This window comes from Gorilla gorilla, chromosome 4 (assembly GCF_029281585.2).
Source record: "Gorilla gorilla gorilla isolate KB3781 chromosome 4, NHGRI_mGorGor1-v2.1_pri, whole genome shotgun sequence".
NCBI lineage: Eukaryota > Metazoa > Chordata > Mammalia > Primates > Hominidae > Gorilla > Gorilla gorilla.
This window is the reverse complement of record NC_073228.2, coordinates 15,657,371-15,684,307: the sequence shown is the minus strand read 5'-3', so window position 1 is coordinate 15,684,307 and position 26,937 is coordinate 15,657,371. Positions and strand designations below refer to the sequence as shown.

At 48.9% G+C, this 26,937-nt stretch overlaps 2 protein-coding genes across 11 annotated transcripts in view; both read right to left on the bottom strand.

The window, feature by feature from the left end:
* Positions 1-16,882, bottom strand: part of QRICH2 (glutamine rich 2) — a 35,026-nt gene extending 18,144 nt beyond the window's left edge. For all 5 annotated transcript variants that reach the window (XM_063706071.1, XM_063706072.1, XM_019028182.4 and 2 more), the window contains exons 1-4: positions 15,503-16,882; positions 12,912-12,971; positions 12,445-12,555; positions 152-2,804 (exon numbers count right to left, since the gene is read on the bottom strand). In XM_063706071.1, the coding sequence (XP_063562141.1) occupies positions 152-2,804; positions 12,445-12,555; positions 12,912-12,971; positions 15,503-16,036 (3,358 nt within the window). In that variant the 5' untranslated portion in view covers positions 16,037-16,882. The remainder of the gene's footprint in view (positions 1-151; positions 2,805-12,444; positions 12,556-12,911; positions 12,972-15,502) is intronic.
* A 2,102-nt stretch (positions 16,883-18,984) lies between these two features.
* Positions 18,985-26,937, bottom strand: part of PRPSAP1 (phosphoribosyl pyrophosphate synthetase associated protein 1) — a 66,194-nt gene continuing 58,241 nt past the window's right edge. For all 6 annotated transcript variants that reach the window (XM_019027491.4, XM_019027489.3, XM_055388862.2 and 3 more), the window contains 3 exons: positions 21,873-21,943; positions 20,930-21,076; positions 18,985-19,756 (listed from right to left, as the gene is read on the bottom strand). In XM_019027491.4, coding sequence (XP_018883036.1) covers positions 19,598-19,756; positions 20,930-21,076; positions 21,873-21,943 — 377 coding nt within the window. In that variant the 3' untranslated portion in view covers positions 18,985-19,597. The remainder of the gene's footprint in view (positions 19,757-20,929; positions 21,077-21,872; positions 21,944-26,937) is intronic.

Sequence of the window (26,937 nt, the reverse complement as noted above, 5' to 3'; positions counted from 1 at the left end):
GAAGGCTGTGGGACATGCTCTGAATGACATGCTGTTTTCAGGGACTCAGGGAGATGTGTAGCAGCCAGGAGTTGAGGCCAGGGGAAGAAAAGGATGAAACCAACTGAAAACAGAGACAGTGGTTTCTCCTCTATCGGCAAGCGGCACCCACCCATCTGTGCCAGCAGGAACTGGATCTTCTCCAAGTCGGTTTGGCCGGCCTGCTCCTCATCCAGATCCTTCATACTCTCCTTTAGCCCCACATAGAGGCTACTGAGCTCTCCCATCAGACCAAATGTCTCCACTGCCGTGGGGAAACTGGAACTCATTCTACACAGAGAATCGCGTCGCTCACTCAGGACTTCACTTGAGACTTTGCTCCCTTCTGATGAGACTCGGTCGACGGAGTCTGGACTCCTGAAAAGAGTGACATCTTGGCCTGAGGCCTTCTGGGCAGGAATTCCACGTCGGTCCGAGGCTCGTGTTCTATTTGGATCCAAACCTTCCTGGCCATGCTGATCAGCACTTAGATACCCTGGGCCACGATAACCAGGATACACTGAATCACGACTGTCAAAGAGAGAGAAAGTATGGCCATGCTGAGCTGCATCTGGGTATACCTGGTCATGCTCACCCGGGCCAGGTGATGCCAAATGCTGTTGATCTGGGTGTGTAGATCCCAAACCTGTACTCAGTGGTATTGGGCCATGCTGGTCTGTGCCAGGATGCATCAAACCTTGCTGATAAGTTTCCGGTGGTACCAAACTCCTTTGGTCTATACCAGGTGATGCCAAACCTTGACTGGCCAGGAGTGGTGACACCTGGCCGTATTGTTCTCTGCCAGGAGGTACCATACCATGTTGATATGGACGTACTGATATAAAACCTGTAGAATCTGCCTGGAATGTTGAAGAGCCACGAAGCTTTGTGCCTGGTGCTATCAAGCCTGGCTGATCCACTCCAGGTTGGACCAAACCACGCTGAACTGCACCAGGTTGCACCAAACCACGCTGAACTGCACCAGGTTGCACCAAACCAAGAGGATAGGCACCAGGTTGTACCAGGCCATGTGGATCTGCCTGAGGTTGCACCATACCTTGCTGACCTATTCCAGGCTGCACCATACCCAGTTGACCTGCACCAGGCTGGACCAAACCAGGCTGATCCGCACCAGGTTGGACCAAACCACGCTGATCCACTCCAGGTTGCACCAAACCACGCTGATCCACTCCAGGTTGCACCAAACCATGCTGATCCACTCCAGGTTGGACCAAACCACGCTGATCTGCACCAGGTTGGACCAAACCACGCTGAACTGCACCAGGTTGCACCACATCAATCTGATCTGCACCAGGTTGGACCATGCCAGGCTGATCTACACCAGGCTGTACCAAGCCACCCTGACCTGTGCCAGATTGGACCAAATCATGCTGACCTGTGCCAGGCTGTACCAAACTATGCTGATCTCTACCAGGTTGGGCCAAACCAGACTGATCCATTCCAGGCCGGATCAAACCACGCTGATCTGCACCAGGTTGGACCAAGCCAGGCTGATATGCACCAGGCTGCACCAAAGCACGCTGAAATCTGCCAGGTTGGACCATGCCAGGCTGATCTACACCAGGCTGTACCAAGACACCCTGACCTGTGCCAGGCTGGATCAAACCATGCTGATCTCTACCAGGTTGGGCCAAACCAGACTGATCCATTCCAGGCCGGACCAAACCACGCTGATCTGCACCAGGTTGGACCAAGGCAGGCTGATATGCACCACGCTGCACCAAAGCACGCTGAAATCTGCCAGACTGGATCAAATCATGCTGCTCTGTGCCAGGTTGTATGAAGCCAGTTGCTTCCAAACTGGGCTGCACAAAACCTTGCTGATCTGCACTAATTGGCATCAAACCAGGTGATACCAAACCATGCTGGTCTGTAAAAGGTAGAACCAGGCCATGTTGATCGACGACAGGCAATGTCAATCCTTGCTGGTCCATACCAGGGGGTACTAGTCCTTGCTGACCCATGCCTGATACTACAAATCCACGCTGATCCATGCCAAGTGGTTCCATACTGCATTGGTCTGTGCCGGGAAATGTCATACCATGCTGATATGCACTGACTGAAACCAGACCATGTTGGTCTGTGCTAGGTAGTTCCAATCCTTGCTGGTCTCTGCCAGGTACTGATGGTGGCAACATACGTTGCTCATCCATGACAAATGGTATCAATTCCCGATCATCCATTTCAGGTGGTGGCACACCAAGCTGACCCATGCTGAGGGGTACCACACCATATGGGTAAGTGCTAGCAGGCACTAATCCAGGCTGATTCATGCCAGTTGGTTCTAACCCACGACGATCTGGCCTTAGATGGACCTGACTCTGGCTAGCGGGCACCCTACTGGGCTGGTCTCTGGCTGAGGGTAAGTCCTGTTGAACTGGACCAGGACGTGCATCTCGTACATCTCTTCTTGGTTGTGTCGAGGCAAGCTTCTCTCTACTCCTGTGACGATCTGAGTCTGATTTGAATTGGAATGTAGAAGACTGATGGAGTCGTGGCATGCCAGCTTCATCACGGGCCCTCGGCTGCTGCTGTCTCCCAGTACCAGAGGGGACCTTGCTTTGTTCCCTACTGGAAACCCCATCAGAGGGGTGTGCTGCGCCACCAGATCCTGATGCAGTCCGATCCAGGCCAAGACCACTGGCAGAATCCAGAGCCTGCTCAATACTTGGTTGCTTGGTAGAGGCTCCGCTTAGAGTCCCTTCAGGTGATGTTAAGGAAGTGAACCCTCCGTGCTTAGAAAATCCCATAAGCGTTTCTGAGCCCTGGTTGGAGAGGAAGAAGGAAATCAATAACAGTCAAAATATTCACTATCAGAGTGGGAAGAAAGGATATCTGGAAGTTCTAACTAGGATGATTTAGGGCCCCTGGAGAAAAAAGCCCTCTGGTCCTAAAAGCTAAGCTTGACATAAAGAGACACACTGATGGGAGGCCAAGGCAGGTGGATTACTTGAGATCAGGAGTTCGAGACCAGCCTGACCAATATGGTGAAACCCCATTTCTACCAAAAATACAAAATTAGCCAGGCGTGGTGGCATGTGTCTGTAATCTCAGCTACTCAGGAAGCTGAGGCAGGAGAATTGCCTGAACCTGGGAGGCAAATTAGCTGGCTTTGGATAAGGAGGGAACTGGGTGTGGTGGCACGTGCCTGTCGTCCCAGCTACTTGGGAGGCCAAGTCACGAGAATCGCCTGAACCCAGGAGGCAGAGGTTACAGTGAGCTGAGATCGCGCCACTGCACTTCAGCCTGGGTGACAGAGCAAGACTCCGTCTCAAAAAATAAATAAATAAAATAAAATAAAATATAAAGTTTGCTCCATTGTTGACCCATTGCTGCTGATAAAAGTGTGTACTGGAAGGCATGTAAACCATATATTTAAAATGTATAGGCTGGGCACAGTGGCTCACGCCTGTCATCCCAGCATTTTGGGAGACCAAGGCAGGCGGATCATTTGAGGTCAGGAGTTCAAGACCAGCTTGGCCAACATGGTGAAACCTGGTCTCTACTAAAAATATAAAATATTAGCCAGGCGTGGTACTGCACATCTGTAATCCCAGCTACTCAGGAGAATCACTTGAACCCAAAAGGCAGAGGATGCAGTGAGCCGAGATCACGCCACTGCACTCCAGCCTGTGCAACAGAGCGAGACACCATCTCAAAAACAAATAAATAAATAAAATGTAAACATGCAAACCCATGGACCCAGAAACTCCATAGACAGGAATTTTCTCTATGAATCCTCACCAAAGGATGCCAAGCTATACATACAATGATGGGGTCTGCAACATCTTGACAAGATAGATCATCAATAAGGGACTGAGATATTTCTGGTCACCAATACAGTAGATGCTATGAATCCATGAAAAAGAAGAATGAACCACTGCCATTTCCAGCCAAGATGAAGTTAACAGGGGCTGGATTTACCCTCCTGTCTGTGACAAGAAAAAACAAAACTGAGGCTGGGCGCAGTGGCTCACGCCTGTAATCCCAGCACTTTGGGAGTCCGATGTGGGTGGATCACGAGGTCAGGAGTTCAAGACCAGCCTGACCAACATGGTGAAACCCCGTCTCTACTAAAAATACAAAAACTAGCTGGGTGTGGTGGCACATGCCTGTAATCTCAGCTACTTAGGAGGCTGAGGCAGGAGAATTGCTTGAACCCAGAAGGCGGAGGTTGCAGTGAGCCGAGATACCACCACTGCACTCCAGCCTGGGAGACAGAGTGAGACTCTGTCTCAAAAAAAAAAAAAAACAAACAAACCCAACAACAGCTATGAAACGGTGGTTTCCTACATACTGGATATCAAGTTATGAAGGACAATAATCCCCAAGCGGTGGAGAAAGGAAAACTGGGAACACTGTATCACCCTGGCTTGCTGCCTTGCTGGAGTTTCCAGACTGCAGTGCAGGGAGGGGGAATTGAGGTGGAGCCTGGCAGACTCTCTGAGTTGAGGAGACAGAAGTGAGCATTCAGGGAGATTCAGGCAACTGAAGGTCACAGGATAGAGTATCAGAAAGAAGGGAGTTATCCAGGCGTGGTGGCTCATGCCTGTAATCCCAGAACTTTCAGTGGGTGGATTACCCGAGGTTAGCAGTTTGAGACCAGCCTGGCCAACAAGGCAAAACCCCATCTCTACTAAAAATACAAAAGTTAGCCAGGCACAGTGGCACATGCTTGTAGTCGCAGCTACTTGGGAGGCTGAGGCAGGAGAATCACTTGAACCCAGGAGGCGGAGGTTGCAGTGAGCTGAGATCGCACCACTGCACTCCGGCCTGGGCAACAGAGCATGGCTCTGTCTCAAAAAAAAAAAAATTAACCAGAAAGAAGGGAGATGACAGAAAGCCCACTCCCACTCCAGAGGTCTGTGGAGGATCCCCTCCAAGTGATGAGCACGCATTTGATGAGTACATGCATGTGGGGAGACGTCCCAAGATTGGGGAAAGAACCACCTGCAGGGCTTGAAGAAGCAGTGCCCTGCCTGCCATGGGGCTGGAAATGGTGCCTGTTCTTATCAACCAGTTTGGAAAAACTCATCATTCAAGTAGCACAGAGCAGAGTGTACTCAGAAAAGTGTTGCCTCAGAAATGGAGAATAATCAGCCCTAGACTGAACACACCTATGGACCCACCTAACAAATCATAAAATCATAAAAGCAAGGCCTGAAGCAATCAAACTGTTTTTAAGTAGCTGTGTCCTGGGGGAAACAGGCTCAATAAAATGTATAAGAATACAAAAATATGGCCGGGTGTGGTGTCCCACACGTGTAATCCCAACACTTTGGGAGGCCAACGCGGGCGGATCACCTGAGTGCAGGAGTTCGGGACCAGCCTGGCCAACATGGTGAAACCCCGTCTCTACTAAAAATACAAAAATTAGCCAGGCATGGTGGCAGACACCTGTAATCCCAGCTACTCAGGAGGCTGAGGCAGGAGAATCGCTTGAACCCAGGAGGCGGAGGTTGCAGTGAGCAGAGATTGTGCCACTGCACTCCAGCCTGGGCGACACAGCAAGACTCCATCTCAAAAGAAAAAAAAAATACAAAAATATGTACCATCCAATGCAGGAAAAGTCACAATGGCTGGCACCTGATCAAAGATTGCCAGGCATACAAAGAGGCAGGAAGACATGACCCATAATGAGGAGATAACTCAACCAACTGAGACCAACTCAACACTGGCATATGTGTTAGAATTAGCAGAGATGGATATTAAAACAATTATGGCTACACACACACAAGCACACACTTTAGAGACAGGGTCTCGCTCTGTCACTCAGTCTGGAGTGCAGTGGCATGATCACAGCTCACTGCAACCTTTAACTCCTGGGCTCAAGCAATCCTCCCCCTTCAGCCTCCCAAGTAGCTAGGACTACTTAGGAATCTCACTGTTTTTTTTTTTTTTTTTTTTTTTTTGAGACAGAGTCTTGCTCTGTCACCCAGGCTGGAGTGCAGTGGCACAATCTCAGTTCACTGAAACCTCCGCCTCCAAGTTTCCAGTGCCTCAGCCTCCTGAGTAGATGGGATCACAGGCACGCACCACCATGCCCGGCTAATTTTTTGAATTTTTCAGTAAAGATGGGGTTTCACCACGTAGGCCAGGCTGGTCTTGAACTCCTGACTTCAGGTGATCCATCCACCTCAGCCTCCCAAAGTGCTGGGATTACAGGCATGAGCCACGCTGCCTGGCTTTCTGGCTAATTTTTTTTTTTTTTTTTTTGAGACGGAGTCTCACTCTGTCACCCAGGCTGGAGTGCAGTGGTGCAATCTCGGCTCACTGCAAGCTCCACCTCCCGGCGCCATTCTCCTGCCTCAGCCTCCCGAGTAGCTGGGACTACAGGCGCCCACCACCACGCCCGGCTAATTTTTTTGTATTTTTAGTAGAGACGGGGTTTCACCGTGTTAGCCAGGATGGTCTTGATCTCCTGACCTCGTGATCCGCCCGCCTCAGCCTCCCAAAGTGCTGGGATTACAGGCATGAGCCACTGCCCCCGGCCACGTGACCTTTTAAAAACTTTTTGTAGAGATGGGGTCTCAATATGTTGCCCAGGCTGGTCTCAAACTCCTGGCCTCAAGCACTTCTCCCGCCTTGACTTTAAGTACTGGAATTAAAGGCGTGAGCAACCATGTCTGACCTCTTTGTCTTTTTTTTAAGACAGAGTCTCGCTCTGTCGCCCAGGCTGGAGTTCAGTGTCGCGATCTCGGCTCACTGCAACCTCTGCCTCCCAGGTTCAAGCGATTCTCCTGCCTCAGCCTCCCGAGTAGCTGGGATTACAGGCGCGTGCCACCACGCCCGGCTAATTTTTATATTTTTAGTAGAGATGGGGCTTCACCATATTGGTCAGGCTGGTCTCAAATTCCCGACCTCAAGTGATCCGTCTGCCTTGGCTTCCCAAAGTGCTGGAATAATAGGTGTGAGCCACAGCGCCCGGCCCTGAGTGTAGTTTTTATTTGCTTTTGTAGCTTTTCAAACTTTCTTTACAGTCTGTCCTGAAATGCAGGGATCTTTCCTTATTAGTGGGCCATGGTGACAGACCCTGGAATTAAAACCTCTGTAGGGGGCACTCTGCTGGTGGCGACTTTTGCACACAGGCATGCATCTGTCTGTCTTGAGACAGTGTACAGATGACCAAATTGTTTTCCGATCCCCGACCTACTTTCATCTGATTAAAATCAAGCTGGATATATTCAAATGGCCCTCAAAGATGAGGCTTAACTTCCCTTTTGGTCTTGACATCCCTCCCGCTGGCTTTGGGCAAGTGGGTTATCAAAACAAGCAAGCCAACTTTGAGGGCCATTTGAAAATGTAGACGGAAGCAGGGTGAAGAGTAAAGCTTTTGGCGCCACCAAGTGGCCATCTTGGGGAGCGCCAAATATCTGGGTACAAAAGACAACCTGGGATCTCCAGGACCATTTTCTGATTTCAGGGCTCATTCTCAGAGGAAAGTGGCATCAGAAAGATGTTGCAAGAGGGGCCGGGCGCGGTGGCTCCAGCCTGTAATCCCAGCACTTTGGGAAGCCGAGGCGGGTGGATCACCTGAGGTCAGGAGTTCGAGCCCAGCCTGGACAACATGGTGAAACCCTGTCCCTACTAAAAATACAAAAATTAGCTGGGCGTGATGGTGGGCGCCTGTAATCTCAGCTACTCGGGAGACTGAGGCAGGAGAATCATTTGAACCCAGGAGGTGAACGTTGCAGTGAGCCAAGATTGCGCCACTGCACTCCAGCATGGGCGACGAAGCAAGACTCTGTCTCAAAAAACAAAACTAAACGATATTGCAAGAGGACCCTGAACACAAAAGGAATGGACTAGAAAAAAGTGGCCTCCACTTTCACTTTTTTAAAGCCAAACCTTTTTTTTTTTTGAGACGGAGTTTCGCTCTTGTTGCCCAGGCTGGAGTGCAGTGATGTGATCTCGGCTCACTGCAACCCCCGCCTTCCGGTGGTTTCAAGCAAGTCTCCTGCCTCAGCCTCCCGAGTAGTTGGGACTACAGGCACACACCACCACGCCCAGCTAATTTTTTGTATTTTTAGTAGAGACAGGGTTTCACCATGTTGGTCAGGATGGTCTCGATCTCTTGACCTTGTGATCTGCCTGCCTCGGCCTCCCAAAGTGCTGGAATTACAGGCATGAGCCACCGCACCTGGCCAAGCCAAATCTTTTTTGCACATGCCACTATCGTACTGTTTTTACTGAGCAGTACATCTTCTCAGGGTGATGGCGGCAGATACCGTGAGACTTACACATAAGCATAGACACCTTTAAACATTTTTACTTCTCCAGAGGTAAGAAAGCATCTGCGTTTGATTATTGCTCATAATTATGAACAACTCCAAAAGCAAATAAAGATAAATATAAATATTAAAAGATTGTTGAGAAGCAAGAGAACAAGCTCTGGTAATGGCCAGTTCAGCCCTCGCACAGACCAGGATGAAAGCAGTGGGGGAGTGCCACTAGCCCCAGGTAAGCACATACAACACACCTGAGACAAATTTGACCTGAGACCAATTTGACCTGCCTGCATGGTTGGTAGAGTCCTTTAGCATAAACGTAAAATAAAGATTTTGAAACTGGGTGTTAACGTCCATTATGGGTTTTGGCAGACAGTGGTGACTTTATGGAAATTGTGCAGTATGCCTGCATCATGAGTAGAGGGCCAGGATTGAGACTGGGTGCAGTGGCTCAATCCCAGCACTATGGGAGGCCAAGGCTGGCAGACTGCTCGAGGCCAGGAGTTTGAGACCAGCCTGGGCAACATGGCGAAAACCTTTCTACAAAATACAAAATATGACCGGGCATGGTGGCTCACGCCTGTAATCCCAGCACTTTGGGAGGCCAAGGCAGGCAAATCACCCGAGGTCAGGAGTTTAAGACCAGCCTGGCCAACACAGTGAAACCCCATCTTTACTAAAAATAGAAAAAAATTAGCCAGGCGTGGTGGTGGGCACCTGTAATCCCAGCTACTCGGGAGGCTGAGGCAGGAGAATCACTTGAGCTCGGGAGGTGGAGGTTGCAGTGAGCCAAGATCATGCCACTGCACTCCAGCCTGGGCAACAGAGCAAGACTCTGTCTCAAAAATGCAAAATGTTAGTCAGATGTGGTGGCATGCACCTGTAGTCCCAGGTACTCAGGAGGCTGAGGTGAGAGGATCACTTGAGTCCAGGAGGTCGAGGTTGCAGTAAGCCCTTATGGTACCACTGCACTCCAGCCTGGGCAGCAGAGCAAGACTGTCTCAGAAATATTTTTTCTTTAACATGCCCTAACATTACAACAAATGAGCCAAAATCTTGAACAAAATATATGATAGGCCAGGGCGGTAGCTCATGCCTGTAATCCCAGCCCTTTGGGAGGCCGAGGCGGGTGGATCACTTGAGCTCTGGAGTTTGAGACCAGCCTGGGCAACATGACAACACCTTGTCTCTACTAAAAATACAAAAATTAGCTAGGCATGGTGGTACGCACGTGTGGTCCCAACTACCGGGGAGGCTGAGGCAGGAGGATTGCTTGAGCCCCAGAGGGGAAGGGTGCAGTGAGCCGAGATCACACCACTGCACTCCAGCCTGGGTGACGACAGAGTGAGACTCTGTCTCAAAAAAAATGAAGAAGTCCATTTGGGACTCAAAATACATTCACTGATTCTAAGATGGACATCCTGCCCCGACACCCACACATACATTTTAACATCTCTGAAATCAGGATGTATCTTAGAGTTGGTGGTGTTTTATAATTTTTTTTTTTTTTTTGAGACAGGGTCTCACTCTGTCACCCAGGTTGGACTGCAGTGGTGCAATCTCGGCTCACTGCAACCTCTGCCTCCCAGGTTCTATAGATACTCCTGCCTCAGCCTCCCAAGTAGCTGGGATGACAGGCTCCTGCCACCACACCTGGCTAATTTGTGTGTGTGTGTGTGTGTGAGACAGAGTCTCACTCTGTCAGCTAGGCTGGAGTGCAGTGGCACGATCTTAGCTCACTGCAACTTCGTCTCCCGGGTTCAAATGATTTTCCTGCCTCAGCCTCCCAAGTACTTGGGATTACAGGCGTGCGCCACCACACCCGGCTAATTTTTGTATTTTTAGTAGAGATGGCATTTCACCATGTTGGCCAGGCTGGTCTCCAACTCCTGACCTCAGGTGATCCCCCACCTCAGCCTCCCAAAGTGCTGGGATTCCAGCTGTGAGCCACTGCGCCGGCCAGCACTCATTATTTCTAATTCCTGTCATCCTCAGAAATGACAGGAGTCTCATCTGATGCCCTTAATGAAAACTGTACCGACCTTTCTAGGACCCCGTTTCCCCCCTACCCCACCCCCACCTCTGTAGCTGTCATGTCCATTTGTCTAGGACTTCAAGGTGTTTGTTCTGAAAAACCATTATTTTGGTTTTAGTCGCTATGGTGTGCTGAATATAAACTCCCAAAGATATCCATGTCCCCATCCCCTGAACCTGGGAGCATTACCTTACGTGGTAAAAGGGACTTTGCAGTTACAATTAAGGATCTTGAGACAGAGGGAGTATCCCGGATTATCCGGGTGGATGCAGTGATGAAGTCACAAAGGTCCTTACAAGAAGGAGGCTGAAGCTGATATGGCCAGAACCAGGGGCTGCCAGCCACACTTAGAGGCTGAAAATGACCAGGAAATGGATTCTCCCCCCAGAGCTGCCAGAGGAAACCAGCCCTGCCAACACCTTGACTTCTGCCCAGTGAAACTGGTACTGGCCTTGTGTCCTCCCGAACTGTAAGATAACAGATCTGTGTGGTTTTAAGCCACACAGATCGGTCTCTGGTCATTTGTTGGAACAGCCACAAGAAGCGCATACTGTCCCCTTTTTCCTCCCGAGGCACTGCATGACTGACTGGTTAGTCTTTCCAGTTCACCTACTTTTGGTTTTTTTTGAGATGGAGTTCTTGCTCTTGTGGCCCAGGCTAGAGTGCAGTGGTGAGATCTCAGCTCACTGCAACCTCCGCCTCCCGAATTCAAGCGATTCTCCTGTCTCAGTCTCCTGAGTAACTGCGATTACAGGTGTGCACCACCACACCCACCTAATTTTTGTATTTTTGGTAGGGACAGGGTTTCATCATGTTGTCCAGGCTGGGCTCGAACTCCTGAACGCAAGTGATCCGCCCGCCTCGGCTTCCCAAAGTGCTGGGATTACAGGCTGGAGCCACCGCGCCCGGCCCCTCTTGCAACATCTTTCTGATGCCGCTTTCCTCTGAGAATGAGCCCTGAAATCAGAAAATGGTCCTGGAGATCCCAGGTTGTCTTTTGTACCCAGATATTTGGCGCTCCCCAAGATGGCCACTTGGTGGCGCCAAAAGCTTTACTCTTCACCCTGCTTCCGTCTACATTTTCAAATGGCCCTCAAAGTTGGCTTGCTTGTTTTGATAACCCACTTGCCCAAAGCCAGCGGGAGGGATGTCAAGACCAAAAGGGAAGTTAAGCCTCATCTTTGAGGGCCATTTGAATATATCCAGCTTGATTTTAATCAGATGAAAGTAGGTCGGGGATCGGAAAACAATTTGGTCATCTGTACACTGTCTCAAGACAGACAGATGCATGCCTGTGTGCAAAAGTCGCCACCAGCGGCCGGGCGCGGTGGCTCACGCCTGTAATCCCAGCACTTTGGGAGGCCGAGGCGGGCGGATCACGAGGTGAGGAGGTCGAGACTTTCCTGGGCAACACCGTGAAACCCCGTCTCTACTAAAAATACAAAAAGAAATTAGCCGGGCGTGGTGGTGGGCGCCTGTACTCCCAGCTACTCAGGAGGCTGAGGCAGGAGAATGGCGTGAACCCGGGAGGCGGAGCTCACAGTGAGCCGAGATCGCGCCACTGCACTCCAGCCTGGGTATTAGAGCAAAACTCTGTCTCAAAAAAAAAAAAAAAAAAAAAATTTGCCACCAGCAAAGGGCCACATACAGAGGTTTTATTTCCAGGGTCTGTCACCATGGTCCACTAATAAGGAAAGATCCCTGAATTTCAGGACAGACTGTAAAGAAAGTTTGAGAAGGTATAAAAGCAAATAAAAACTACACTCAGGTACGATTTTTCTATTGATCCAGTGGGTTGGCAAAGCTCAAAAAATTGGGTACCAACATACAGCGCTGGGGGGATGTCAGGGAACAAGCTCTCTCTCCCATTGATGGTGGGGGTCTACACTGGAACAGCAGCCATGGAAGGCAATTTATCAATGGCTAGCCAAATCACTAACACACATCCCTTTCTAGGGATGCATGTTATTCACACGTGAATGACACCTTGTTCTTAAGATTGGAAAAAGCATTTAAAACACCCATATCAATGAAACTTGCGAACTATGAATACCCATAGAACAGAATCCCGTGCAGCTGTACAAAGCGAGAAGTCCTGGGGAGCCCCACCCAAGACCACGGCCCAGGCCCCCACTGGTTCACCGCTTGTGAGGCTCTCCAGCCGTCCGTAATCGCCTGCTCCAGCTCTTCCCAGGTGACCATGGTGACTTCTTCTGCACCAGGAACCAAACTCAGCTTCCGCCTGACTAGTTCCTGATAGTGACAGAAAAGACACACACATACACGCCCTGATTAATCCCAAGCAGCTTTAGGAACAGACTTGGTCTAACAGGATCTGGGTGGGTCCTTCACAGCCCCAGCCCCAGGGAGAATTCATCACCCTTCAAGTGACCAGTGAAGGTTGGGCAGCCAGTTATCTGTCCCATGTGAGCACCCAGTAGAGCGCTGGGCAGGGCTGGGGCAGATTTCCCTCCAACCCTGGGGCAGAGACTTGAGAGGCAGAGGGCACACACTGCCTGCCCTGGATGGACAAGCCCTGGAGAGAGGGCCACACTGAGAGAGGGCCAGCCCCCTGGAGAGCCCTTTCCCATGGAACTGGCTGGTATTACCAGGAATTGCTCCCGATCTTTGAATAGCTTCTCTAGTTCATCAACCCGCTGTAAAAGTACCTGGAAGAAGAGTTCAGGAAAGGAGAATGACAGTGGCCCCTACACATGCACACTCACATGCACACACACACAGATGTGCACACACACTCTCACAGACACACACATGCATACTCGCACATTCACACACTGACTCAGTGCCAGGAGACAAGGAAAGGGGGAATTTGTGTGGCTCTTATGGAAAGGGAGGGTTTCTTCTTCTACTTGGGTTTTTTTGGTTTCCTTTTTTTATTTTTTTTGAGACAGGGTCTTGCTCTGTCACCCAAGCTGCAGTGCAGTGATGCCACCACAGCTCACTGCAGCCTCAACCTCTCAGGCTCAAGCGATCCTCCCACCTCAGCCTCCCGAGTAGCTGGGACTTCAGGCATGCACCACCACATCCAGCTAATTTTAAACATTTTTTTGTAGAGATAAGGTCTTGCAATGTTGCCCAGGCTGGTTTCGAACTCCTGGGTCCGAGCAATCCTCCAGCCTCGGCCTCTCACAGTGCTGAGATTACAGGCAGGAGCCCCTGCCTTCTACCTGGTTTTTACCTGGCCGGTCAGCCCAGGCTCCTGGGTCTTTTCCCAGCCAAGTGCAGGAAGGGAAGTGAGATGCAGTGGGGGACCTGGCTGGTAGCATGGCAGGAGTAAGTGCTGCTGCAGGGATGGGACCCTCTGGTCCTGGGATTCAGTTTGCTCCAACCCACTTGTGAAAGCCTGTAGGATGAGGCCCACCTTGCCTTACAAGGAAGGAAGGGTGCCAGGTACCTCAACAGTAGCTGAACATCTGTGCTATCTAAAGAGAAAAGCACCTCAAAAGAACCAAAGCAAATCGCTACAACATAAGGTGCTATCATATTTGGGATTAAGAAAAAATATATTAATAAACAAAAATAAAACAAGTTACTTTTTATAACTTTTGCAAACTTCTAGAATCTAAGATTACATAGAAATTAAAACAAAAGGCCAGGCGCAGTGGCTCTTGCCTGTAATCCCAACACTTTGGGAAGCCGAGGCAGGAGGATCACTTTAGGTCAGGAGTTCGAGACCAGCCTGGCCAACATGGCAAAACCCCATCTCTACTAAAAGTACAAAAGTTAGCTGGGCATGGTGGTGTGCACCTATAATCCTAGCTACTCGGGAAGCCGAGGCAGGAGAATTCCTTGAACCCAGGAGATGGAGTTGCAGTGAGCCGACAATGCACCACTGCACTCCAGCCTGGGTGACAGAGTGAGACTGTGTCTCAAAAAAAAAAAAAAAAACCCCAAAAAATTAAAACAAAAAAAAAAAAACCCCACCACACTTTAAAGTTTGAAAAGGAAAGCAGACATGCTTCCCAGAGCAAAAGTGAGTTGGTGCTGGGGTCTCGAGACCTGGGGTGATATGGCAGGAGGGCATGAGCGGCCAGGGCTCCCCTGCTGGGGCTTGGCCTCTTCTTCCTGCCTCTTCCCGGCCTCTTTTTCCCCTCCTGTCTCTCCTCTTGGCCTCCCCGTCCAGCTGCCTTCCTAGTTGCTTCTGCTTTTTCTTTCAGAACCAACCTAAGGTGGCTCTGAGACATGCACGTGTCTATTACCTCCCGGCGCTGACCTGCGTTGCTTCCTGCTATTCACTGGGCAATACTTATGCGCAATGATTATATGCATTTGTCCCTCCAAGAAAACAAAAGTCCAGTTGAAGGCAGGGCTCAGTGGCTCACGCCTGTAATGCCCAGCACTTTGGGAGGCCGAGGCGGGCAGATACTTGAGGTCAGGAGTTTGAGACCAGCCCCGCCAACATGGTGAAACTCCTTCTCTACTAAAAACACAAAAATTAGCCAGGCGGGGTGGCGCGCACCTATAATCCCAGCTACTCGGGAGGCTGAGGCAGGAGAATCGCTTGAGTCTGGGAGGCGGAAGTTGCAGTGAGCCGGAAGTTGCAGTGAGCCGAGATTGCACCACTGCACTTCAGCCTGGGTGACAGAGTGAGACTCCGTCTCAAAAAAAAAAAAGTCCAAGTGAAACTGTCCCCTGCCTGCTGTGGCTTGTGTCATGGCCATAGGAAGCTGAGGTCCAACTCTCCATCCTGACTCCCCTTCTCTGGGAGCCTTTGTCCTCAACACGTATCTCTTCATGTCTTTATTCTTTTTAAAAAGGGAATTCACTCTAAGAATCTTCTGAGAAGTTGCCGGCCCCACTCTGAGCCAGCTCTGGGTCCTTGGATGTCTGATAAGTGGTGGGCGAACCTCTCCTGTAAACAGGTGCTAGGAAGGAGGCGGGTGGGATGGGGCCACTACGCTTAGGAGGTGGGGTCCCCAGGCCCCTCCAGCTCGGGGAGGCCCTAGGCCTTTTGGTGGCGTTCTTTTAGGATTTTCACGTCTTGCAGCCCCGTGGACTGCAAGATAGAGCATGGGCCACTCTATTTAGCCAGTCGCACTGAGGTCTGGCACCTCCTCGGTCCCCATCCCCTCCGTCCCCACCACCGCTCGCCCCTCCAGGGTGGTGGGGACTCGGCTAGGCCTGGAGGGCGACCTGGAGGAGGCAGACGGCCTGCGCGTGCCTCCGTGTGCGTGCTCACCCTGGCAAAGCTGGGCTCCTCGGCGGCGTCCTTCATGATACTCCCAGTCCGCACCCTATCGAGTGCCCGCACGCCCACCTCCTGCTCCTCCGGCCACTCTAGTGCGGCCAGGTCAAGCCCGCTGGCCTGGGAGAAGTGCTGCACGTACGTGGCGATGCCCTGCACCTGGCCGTCCACGCGCTTGAGCTGTTTGCTCAGGTCCTCCACCTGGCCGCCCAGGTCCTTCACTTGGCTCTCCAGCGCTGACGAAGGCGCCTGGCCCACGCCCCTGCGCTTCTCCCGGGGCGCCCCCTTGGGCACCTCCTTGGGCGCGGGCAGGTGTGGGATGCTGAACGAGCTCCGGACGGACTGCAGCGAGCGGCTGGGCTCGGGCGACGAGGGCTGGAAGTCGATCCGGGTATTTTGGAGGTCGAGGTTCTTGAGCATGGCCACGATGAGCGTGTGCAGGGCCGTGAAGTTGACAGCGCCCACCTCTGGGGTGCCGATGGAGAGGTCCGCCAGCTCCCGGAGGGAGACCGTGGTCGCGGGCGGCATCGTGGCTGTCAGGAGCTGGGCGCCGCCGCGGGGCGCCGGCCAACCACTTCCCGCTTGCTGCACGCCGCGCCTTGGGGCCTTTCGGGGGCCCTGCGAGGTCCTCGGGGCGCCCCTGCCCCGGGTCCGGCCGCGCCGGGCGAGTCACTGGACAGAGCTCCTGCCTCCAGGGAATCTGCGCCTCCGCTCCCCGGCGGGGTCCGCGATGGCCACCCCTCCGCTGTCTGTCGCTGGCCTCGGGTCCCCGAGCTGGAGCCCTGGACTCCCAGTCCCCGCGCCGGCGGACGTTTGAAACGTGGGGGCCCCCGCGTGCCCTGAAGATTCCACGTAACAACACGCCTCGCTGCGAGCCACGGAGAGGGGGAAGCAAAGGCCACCACAAGGATCACCAGGGGAGCCTTGGCAACAGGGGCTGAGGAGGCCTCCTAAGATCCAGCTAGACTCCATCCATCCCCTTAACCTAGAAAGGCCAGGATTCACTCACTCTTCGCGGGGCCACATAAGGAAAGACTTGAGGGTTTCCTGGCAACCATGCTTTGTGTCATCAGCTGCGTCCATTCTACAGAGTGGTGGCCCCATGTTTATGGCCCCATGTCTAAGGGATGCAGTCCTGGGGCCCTGGTCCCCTCAGACAGTCCACATATTTTGTTCAATCAAAGGTGAAGCGACTTGGAAAAGACAACCCACTCACTACTCAGGCAGTTCCAATTAGCCACTAGATGACTAACTCGTGGTTAATTGTCCCTTTTCTGCACTGCCATAATTTTTTTTTTTACTTTTGAGAGGGAGTCTTGCTCTGTCGCCCAGGCTGTAGTGCAATGGCACGATCTCGGCTCACTGCAACCTCTGCCTCCCGGGTTGACGCGATTCTCCTGCCTCAGCCTCCCCAGTAGCTGGGATTACAGATGCGCGGTACCATGCCCGGCTAATTTTTTGTATTTTTAGCAGAGATGGGGTTTCACTATGTTGGCCAGGCTGGTCTTGAACTCCTGACCTCAAGTGATCGACCTGCCTCGGCCTCCCAAAGTGCTGGGATTACAGGTGTAAGCCACCGCGCCCAGCCTGCCATAAATTAATTGATCTCAAAAAAAAACGGCCAGGCTTGGTGGCTCACACCTGTAATCCCAGCACTTTGGGAGGCCGAGGTGGGTGGATCACCTGAGGTCAGGGGTTCAAGGCCAGCCTACCCAACACAGTGAAACCCCTCTGCTAAAAATACAAAAAATTAGCCGGGCATGGTACCGCGCATCTGTAATCCCAGCTACTCGGGAGGCTGAGGCAACAGAATCGCGTCAACCCGGGAGGTAGAGGTTGCAGTGAGCCGAGATCGCACCACTGCACCCCAGCCTGGGCGACAGTGCAAGACTCTGTCTCAAAAAAAAAAAAAAAAAAAAAAAAAGAAACCACTCACCTGGTCAAGCACCCGTGCTTGAGCTCATTACAAAGCAGGATTAAACAGCACGAGACAAATCTGGTGTTAACAATTGAGACATGACTTCCCCATACAAGATTCTTCCCAAAAACGTATAAATAAAACTTCCTAACAGAAGCACAGCAAGGCTACTTAAAAAGAACCTATGAATGTGTGCCATGCATGGCCAGCCTCCTCCGTGAGCTCTGCATCTGCAGATTTAACCAACCAGGACTGAACAGGTACAGATTCCTGTCATGATTCTCTAAACAATACAGCATGACCACCATCTACACAGGATATTGCAGTAGGTATTACAAGTCATCCAGGATGTGCATAGCTTATATGCAGATACTACACCATTTTCTATCAGGGACTTGCACATCCATGGGCAGGAGGTTGAGTCCTGGAACCAATCACCCATGGATTGTAAGGAATAACTGTACTATTTTAACTACTGTTCAAGTTCAGATTTTTCACTTCAGCCTGAGTGGTACTGTTTATTTAATTGAAGGATTTTCGATCATCATTATATTCCAATAACTTGGGACACAGTAGGCCTTTAAGGGGTTATCAAAATAACTAGTTCTTTGCAGTCTTTTTTTTTTTTTTTTTGAGATGGAATCTTGCTCTGTCACTTGGGCTGGAGTGCAGTGGCACAATCTCAGCTCACTGCAATCTCTGCCTCTCGGGTTCAACCAATTAATTCTCCTGCCTCAGCCTCCCGAGTAGCTGGGATTACAGGCGTGCACCCCCTCCCCCAACACCCGGCTAATTTTTGTATTTTTAGTAGGGACAGGGTTTCACCATATTGGCCAGGCTGGTCTCAAACTCCTGACCTCAAGTGATCTGCCCACCTCGGCCTCCCAAAGTGCTGGGATTACAGGCGTGAGCCATGATGCCCGGCCTCTTTGTAGTCTTTTTATGCTTTTAACTTAGCTAGGCTAATTTTTGTATTTTTAGTAGAGACGGGGTTTTGCCATGTTGGCCAGGCTGGTCTCAAACTCCTGACCTCAGGTGATCTACCTGCCGCCTCGGCCTCCCAAAGTGCAGGGATTACAGGCATAAGACACGATCCCTGGCCTGTTTTTTTTGAGACAGGGTGTTGCTCTGTCACCCAGGATGGATGGCAGTGGTACAATCATAGTTCACTGCAGCTTCAACCTCCTTGGCTCAGGCAATCCTCCCACCTCAGCCTCCCAAGGTAGCTGGAACTACAGGCACATGCTACCAATGCCTGGCTAATTTTTGTATTTTTTGTAGAGATGGGGGTTTCGCCATGTTTCCCAGGCTGGTCTCAAACTCCTGGGCTCAAGCAATCCTCCTTGCCTCAGCCTCCCAAAGTACTCAGATTATAGGCGTGAGCCACCATACCCAGACTTTTTTTTTTTTTTTTTTAAGATTTAAAATATAGTATTCAACAAGGATTTAGCTTCAACACTTAGGAAGAGGGTGGAACCTGGGAAAGTGTTTGTGTCCAGCCACAGACCTGACTGCTGTTCTGTATCCATGGTCTTCTGTCTAATGAAAAGACTAGCAAGACAACAAATTATTTTATTTGCAACTTCAGAGCCACTCAGATACCCAGAGGTGGGATGCTATTTTCTAATCTGACATCCTTGGAAGATGTAACAACATGAATGCTTCATTTTTCAATGGCTGTAGGCATAACAATTTCTGAAAGAAAAATACGATTCTCTATAAAAGACTTGAAGTTGATTTGGGAGAGGCCAACTGGATAGTAATAGGGCCACAGGCGCTCAGCTTCCCTAACCAGGTTCAACATCAATACCTCCATTTCCCTGGAGCTGAAACAACTAGATGAACATTATAGAGTTAAGACTTTATGTGCCTTTAACTCCTCTTTAGTATCAATAAGCTTTTCAGATTATTTTCAAGAAAGCAGCTAGAACTTTTGTTTAAGGAACAGGGCTGATGACAGCAGACATGTAAGGCCATGTTATGATATTTATCCATTAGCTCTGTCTTCTTCCTGACTCTTTTAATCCCTCCTCCCCATCAATCCGGGCAAAAGAGAATATCTAACTCCAGGCTGTTTCAAGTCCTCCCTTGCAAGGAAACACTGTATCATTCATGGCACTGCTTTTCCCATGTTTCCCTCAGGAGGTCCAGGGTCGAGACCCTCGTGAAAGCTAGTCATCCACAGTGATGTTTCGGAAAAGGTAGGCCATGGACTCTCCATTGTGGATTCTCCGAATGGCTTCAGAAAGAATCAAACTGATATCCACAGTCTTTATCTTGGGACACTGCAGCTTCTGAACCTCATGAGGGACAGTATTCGTCACCACCACCTAGTCACACAGTGATGGAAAACAAACGCTGTTACTGAAGTCTGTTCTCCAAACTGGTTACACAGAAAAGCTTATCTAACATTGAGTCCCCACAGCCTAAGTTCCAAACTACAAAACCTTGTTCCACCGAGTATAGTTTTTATAAACCAAAATTAACTAACTTTATGCAAAGGAAAAGTTACATGGCCTCAGAAGACAAGATGAAAATCTTAGGAATGGCATGGTCTCCACAGAGAAACACAGTGAGCCCCAGTGCTATGCAAAACTCTCAGATCATAAGGGAAGAATTCCAGCCTCAAGAGAAATGCTCCTAGGCTGTCAAATTAAAGTACCCAAGCAAACTGTTATGCAAACAGACATATACAGACCCTCAACATAACTCTCAACTTATGATAGGGTTATGTCTGGATAAACGCATCATTATAAGTTGAAAATATTTTAAGTAGAAAATGCATTTAGGCCGGGCACAGTGGCTCATGCTTGTAATCCTAGCACTTTGGGAGGCCAAGGCGGGTGGATCACCTGAGGTCAGGAGTTCGAGACGAGCCTGGCCAACATGGTGAAACCCCGTTTCTACGAAAAACACAAAAATTAGGCCTGGTGGCTGGCGCATGTAATCCCAGTTACTTGGGAGACTGAGACAGGAGAATTGCTTGAACCCGGGAGGCAGAGGTTGCAGTGAGCCAAGATTGCCACACTGCACTCCCAGCCTAGGCAACAGAGCAAGATTCCATCTCAAAAAAAAAATGCATTTAATACACCTAACCTACTAAACATCATTAACTTGGCTTAGCCCTACCTTAAACATGCCCAGAACAGTTACATTAGACTGCAGGTGGCAAAATCATCTAGGGCAAAGGATTTCATTTTATAATAAAAGCGATTATTTTAAAATAAAGTGTTGAATATCTCAAGTAATTTATCGAATACTATACATTACATCGTAATTGCAATGGTTTTGCATCATCATAAAGTCAAAAAATTCTAAGTTGAACCATGATAAGTCGTGGACTATCTGTATTCCTAAATATGTATCTGTCCCAACGAACTGCTAGCCAGCAAAAGCTAGAAAAGCTATAGACAGATTAAGCAATTTAGTATTGACTGAATCATTTTATTATTCCCAGAAAACACAGCAGTAAATCTTGGCTCAAGATTTAGAAGCAGCCTGACCTCGTCTACGGAGGACTCCTCAATCAGGCGGGGGGCCTCTGCAGACAAGATGCCGTGGGTGGCCATAACATAGATCTTATAGGCGCCTCTCTCTTTCAGGATCTCCGCGGCAGCAACAAAACTCTCCACATCGTCAATAATGTCATCCTGGGAGGAGAACAGAGTGAGTTGGTAGGAAAGAAACACCCCCTAGCCCATACTGTCAATGCACACACCACTCTACTCTCTTCTGCACTCAGTTTCAGAGGATTTCTGATGGAAAATCAGAGCTGTGTGCCTGGGTCAAAGACCGAGCATCCAGAAATGGCAACAGAAGCACCTGACGGTACCTTGTGTGTCTGTCAGAGGAGGGCGCAGTCAAGCACCTGTGACATTACGGCTGGAGCTGAGGATTGCCAACACTCATTTTCCTGTCTCACGTTTCTGGTGAATCCCACATAGCCAGCGTTCCATTTATTTTTTTTCAAATAGACCGTGACATGAGAAGAAATAAAGTGTGCTACTGCAAAGGACTTGTGACCCACTAGCCAGCAGATATTTAGAGCTGGGAAAAAAAGTATGTCAACATGCAGAACGAGTCTGCATGGGGACACCCATTCTTAGTTGTGAAAACGGAACAGCTCATCTTCAGTTCATCTTTCGGCCCTAACGCTCAAGCATGATTAGGTGAGCTGGTTTAAAGAAGCTAGAATCCACATGATGAAGGTGAAGGTGCTGAATTTTCTCACGGGAGTACTGTGCTCATTTCCTATCTGTAGGTTATACTTTAATGTGTGTTCACCTGGATACAGGTTTCTGCCACTTGGCACAAGGGAGTTTGGGTGAGAAAGGATACATGGATCCATTCGGATCATCGTTCCTAGAAATAAAGTCCCAGAGTGGACAACCTACTGACCAAGAGCCAGGAGTGCCACCTCTGCACATGGATGACACATAACCATACCACGATGATTGCGATGCGGCCTCCAACATCTCCAACTACAGTTATCGGTGGCTTCTCTTTGGCCATCATCACTAGCAAAACAAAACAAATTACAAGATCTCAGTCATTCATGTATCACTAGAGAAATGTAATCACAACCTAATTCCCTGGAAATGGTGGCAAAACCACTACACAGACAAAAAACAAACAAACCATGCAAATTCCCCCTCAATGAACCTGCAATCTCTCAGAAACAGCAGCATTGGCCAAAAGAAATAGAAGGCATGCCATATACGTTACTTTGAATTTTCTAGTAGCCACATTAAAAACAGATGAAATTAATACATTTTACTTTACGCAATTCCCAAAATATTATAATTTCAACATGTAACTGATATAAAAATGTATGTATTTATGTATGTATGTATGTATGTATGTATGTATTTTTTGAGACGGAGTTTTGCTCTTGTTGCCCAGGCTGGAGTGCAATGACGCGATCTTGGCTCACTGCAACCTCTGCCTCCCAGGTTCAAGCAATTCTGCCTCAGCCTCCCGAGTAGCTGGGATTATAGGCATGCGCCACCACACCCAGCTGAGTTTTGTATTTTTAGTAGAGATGGGGTTTCTCCACGTTGGTCAGGCTGGTCTCAAACTCCTGACCTCAGGTGATCCACCCGCCTCAGCCTCCCAAAGTGCTGGGATTACAAGCTTGAGCCACCACGCCCAGCCTGATATAAAAATTAATGAGATGTTTTTCAGAAGGGATCTTGCTATGTTGCCCAGGCTGGTCTCAAACTGGAAGCAAGCAATCCTCCTACCTCAGCCTCCCAAAGTGCTAGGATTATAGGCATGAGCCACCACACCCAGCCTTACACTTTTTTCCTATCAAGTCTTCTCTACTTGGTGTGTGTTTTATACACACAGCACTTCTCAGTTGAGACGGGCCGTGTCTCATGAGCTCAGCAGCCAGCACAGTGCACTGCACAGCACAGCTGGAAAGACAACGAACCAGCAGAGCATGGAAGATTCTGCCAACACAGAGAAGCTGCACCGCAATGCTGTGTGGATAGAAACCCCACTCTCACAGAGACCGACAGAGACATGCAGAAGGAATGCCGCTCTGCAGAAAGCGAAACAGCGAAAGGCTGCCAGATCATGAGATGGCTTTATGTTATTTTCTTCCAAAGTCACCTTATTTGGACAGTGTAACCTTACTATCAGATAACTGCACTACTGACATAATCAGAGTTTCCTCAAAATCAGGAACTTGAAGACAATAACTCCAGGCCCATCATCTTTTCCTGATTTAATTGGTGCTTAAAGTAGAGACTTTTATCTGACTGCAAAATCTGCATCTGAAGAAAGGCTATGAGTGTACAAAGGAAACTACAGGATAAAGAAAGGAAATAAGATTTTATCCTCAAAAGGAGGTTAGTAAACAGAGAAGAAAAACAAAGACTATTTCAGAAGAACAGGCTAAGTATTCTTTCTTTAAACTTTGTTATTATTCTGAAATATTTATTAGGCTAGTAGTGGGGGAAGCGAAAGAGAATAAAATTCAGGGTAACAAGAGTTTAGTGACTACCAACAAACAATTTTTGCAGATTCCCAACAGGCACTGTGTATCTCAAAGAACAGGTGTTTTTCTCTGTATACTGGCAAATCAGTTGAGCTGAAATTCAGCACTACTTTATACATTTCAACAGACATATATTTCCTGATTTCACGTCCTAGAAACAAAGACAACTTCTTGAATTTGGGCAAGACAAGAAGGCTTTGTATATAAAATCACTTACAATGGGGGGAGGGGGGTTTCAAACCACCAACATTAGGAGCAGCTTCCTGCGATTCTGTTTTTAAATTAAACCATGTAAATACGCAGTTATGTTGACCTATCCGATTTTTTTTTTTTTTTTTTTTTGAGACAGAGTCTCACTCTGTCTCCCAGGCTGGAGTGCAGTGGCACGATCTCGGCTCACTGCAACCTCTGCCTCCTGGGCTCAAGCGATTCTCCTGCTTCAGCCTCCTGAGTAGCTGGGATTACAGGCACGTGCCACCACATCTGGCTAATTTTTTGTATTTTTAGCAGAGACGGGGTTTCACCACGTTGGCCAGGCCACCTTTGAGAGGCCAAGGCAGGCGGATCACCTGAGGTCAGGAGTTCAAGACCAGCCTGGCCAACATGGTGAAACTCTGTCTCTACTAAAAATATAAAAATTAGCCAGGCATGGTGGCACACGCCTGTAATCCTAGCTACTCAGGAGACTGAAACAAGACTTGCTTGAACCCAGGAGGCAAAGGTTGCAGTGAACTGAGATCGCACCACTGCACACCAGCCTGGGCAACAGAGTGAGACTCCGTCTAAAAAAAAAAAAAAAAAAAAGATTGCAGCCAATACCTCTCATCAAATATCAATGGAAATTCAGCTCTAGTTTGATGCGGAAAACATCACAGTATATTTGTTTACTTTTTTGCAACCCGACCTCCCACAAAGAACTGCTGTTAGTTTCGCATGAAAAACCTAGGCTCTGCTAGGAGGGAGGCTAAAAAAGGCTAAAATGAAAGCCTTTCTGCCCAATATACTCATTCCCTGCTGATACTGCCTTTAGGTTCTGAATAAAAGTGAACACATAATCTGGTGGCTGCCACAAAACAGAGACAGACTTTATTATTACAGGGTAGAAAAAAATGACTAGTACCTCACAGGCCAACAGTTTTTGAATAGCTTACCCAAAAAATAAAACACTAAAAATTCCAGTTTTCATACAAGGTCAAGAATAGAGTGCTAAAACTACCCTAAATTTAGATTCTGCTCTCTCTTTCCATTTTATCAAACAAAATCTAATCCATGAATAAAATGAATTGTGCAACATTACTCGCGGCCAGAAATCACTGTGAAAACTACATCAGCTGCAGTGAAAATGTTTCCAATTCATCAAACGATTTCCAATGTTCTTATGAAGGATGTACGAAGTTGTCTTTTGCTTTTAAAGGTAGCCTTTTCCAAGTAAAATAAAGCTGCACTGACAACCCTCCTTACCTTACGCACGCTTCCATCACAAGTACAAGCACCTGCACACATGTGCACTCATTTACTCTTTCCTGGGAGCCAATTAACCAAACCTTCCTCTGCTAAAGTAAACAGCAAAAAAGAACTATGAGCAAATTCATTCCTTACCCATTTTGACCTTCGTCTATTTCTAGTTCAATGAAATGTCAAACCATATCAACAAACTGACATTAAAAAGAGATGAGTGGCTGGGCATGATGGCTCACGCCTGTGATCCCAGCACTTTGGCAGATCACCTGAGGTCAGGAGTTGAAGACCAGCCTGGCCAACATGGCAAAACCTCTTCTCTACTAAAAATACAAAAATTAGCCAGGCGTGGTGGTGCACGCCTGTAATCCCAGCTACTTGGGAGGCTGAGGCAGGAGAACTGCTTGGGCCCGGGAGGTAGAGGTTGCAGTGAACCGACATCATGCCACTGCACTCCAGCCTGGCCGACAGAGCAAGACTATCTCAAAGAAAAGAGAGAAAAAAAAAAATCAACAGTCAGGCGTGGTGGCTCACACCTGTAATCCCAGCACTATGGGAGGCTGAGCCAGGCGGATCACCCTGAGGTCAGGAGTTTGAGACTAGCCTGACTGACCAACACAGAGAAACCCCATCTCTACTAAAAATACAAAATTAGCCAGGCGTGGTGGCGAATGCCTGTAATCCCAGCTACTTGGGAGGCTGAGGTAGGAGAATCGCTTGAACCCCAAAGGCAGAAGGTTGCAGTGAGCCAAGTTTGCACCACTGCACTCCAGCCTGGACAACAGGAGCAAAACTCCATCTCAAAAAAAGAACAAAACAAAACAAATACAAAAATTAGCTAAGCGTGGTGGCTCATGCCCATAATCCCAGCTACTTGGGAGGCTGAGGCAGGAGAATTGCTTGAACCCGGGAGGTGGAGGCTGCAGTGGGCTGAGATCGCCCACTGCACTCTAGCCTGGGTGACAGAACGAGGCTCCATCTCAGAAAAATAAATAAATTAGATGAGTAAATAAAATGAGGTCTTCTGTAGAACAGAAATGAACTGATTTCAAGCTCATAACCCCTATCTGCATGCAAACAAATCAAAATTTACATTTAACATGCTCAAGAGGTGCCAATGTCTGTTTTCACTTCAGTGGTGAAAACCACATCTTCACTCGTGAAATTAAGAAGCCAGGAAAAGCGAGCCAGAAAAAGTGACCTCCTCTCACTTTTGTGATCCAAACTCTTACTTTTCACCCCCGTGGCAAATGTAGTCTTCTTCAGCAGAACCCCCAACATATAATCTTTTCAAGTTTGTTAGATGCCCTTGCCCATCATCTGTATCAAGTCTACCTATAAGATGGAAAAGATTTAAGGTTTCACTCCTTCATTCATACAACTTCTCTTTTAACAAATTACTCTAAAATGAGCTTCTCAGCCTTAGCACTACTGACATTTTGGACTGGGTGATTATCGCACTGCAGGATGCTAAGCAGCATCCTGGCCTTTACCTACAAGATGCCAGCAGCGCCCCAGCTCCCATGGTTGTGACAACCACAAACATCTCCAGACATTGCCAAATATTCACTGTGAGGCAAAACTCACCCGTGGGCAAGAAGTAGTGCTCTAAAGAATGGGTTTGGCCAGGTGCGGTGGCTCACGCCTGCAATTCCAGCACTTTGAGAGGCCAAGGCAGGTGGATCACGAGGTCAGGAGTTAGAGACCAGCCTGGCCAAGATGGTGAAACCCCGTCTCTACTAAAAATACAAAAAAATTAGCTGGGGGCGGTCTCAAGCACCTGTAATCCCAGCTACTCGGGAGGCTGAGGCAGGAGAATCGCTTGAACCTGGGAGGCAGAGGTGGCAGTGAGCTGGGATCACACCACTGCACTCTAGTCTGGGTGACAGAGCAAGACTCTATCTCAAAAAACAAGAATAGATTTGAGGAAAATAAAATAGTTCATCTTCCTAAAAAATGCAAAGATTCCAAGGTTGAATATTTATTCTGTCATAACCATTCTAAGATCTTAATCTTCTTTACCAACCAATGAACCACCGGCACACACTG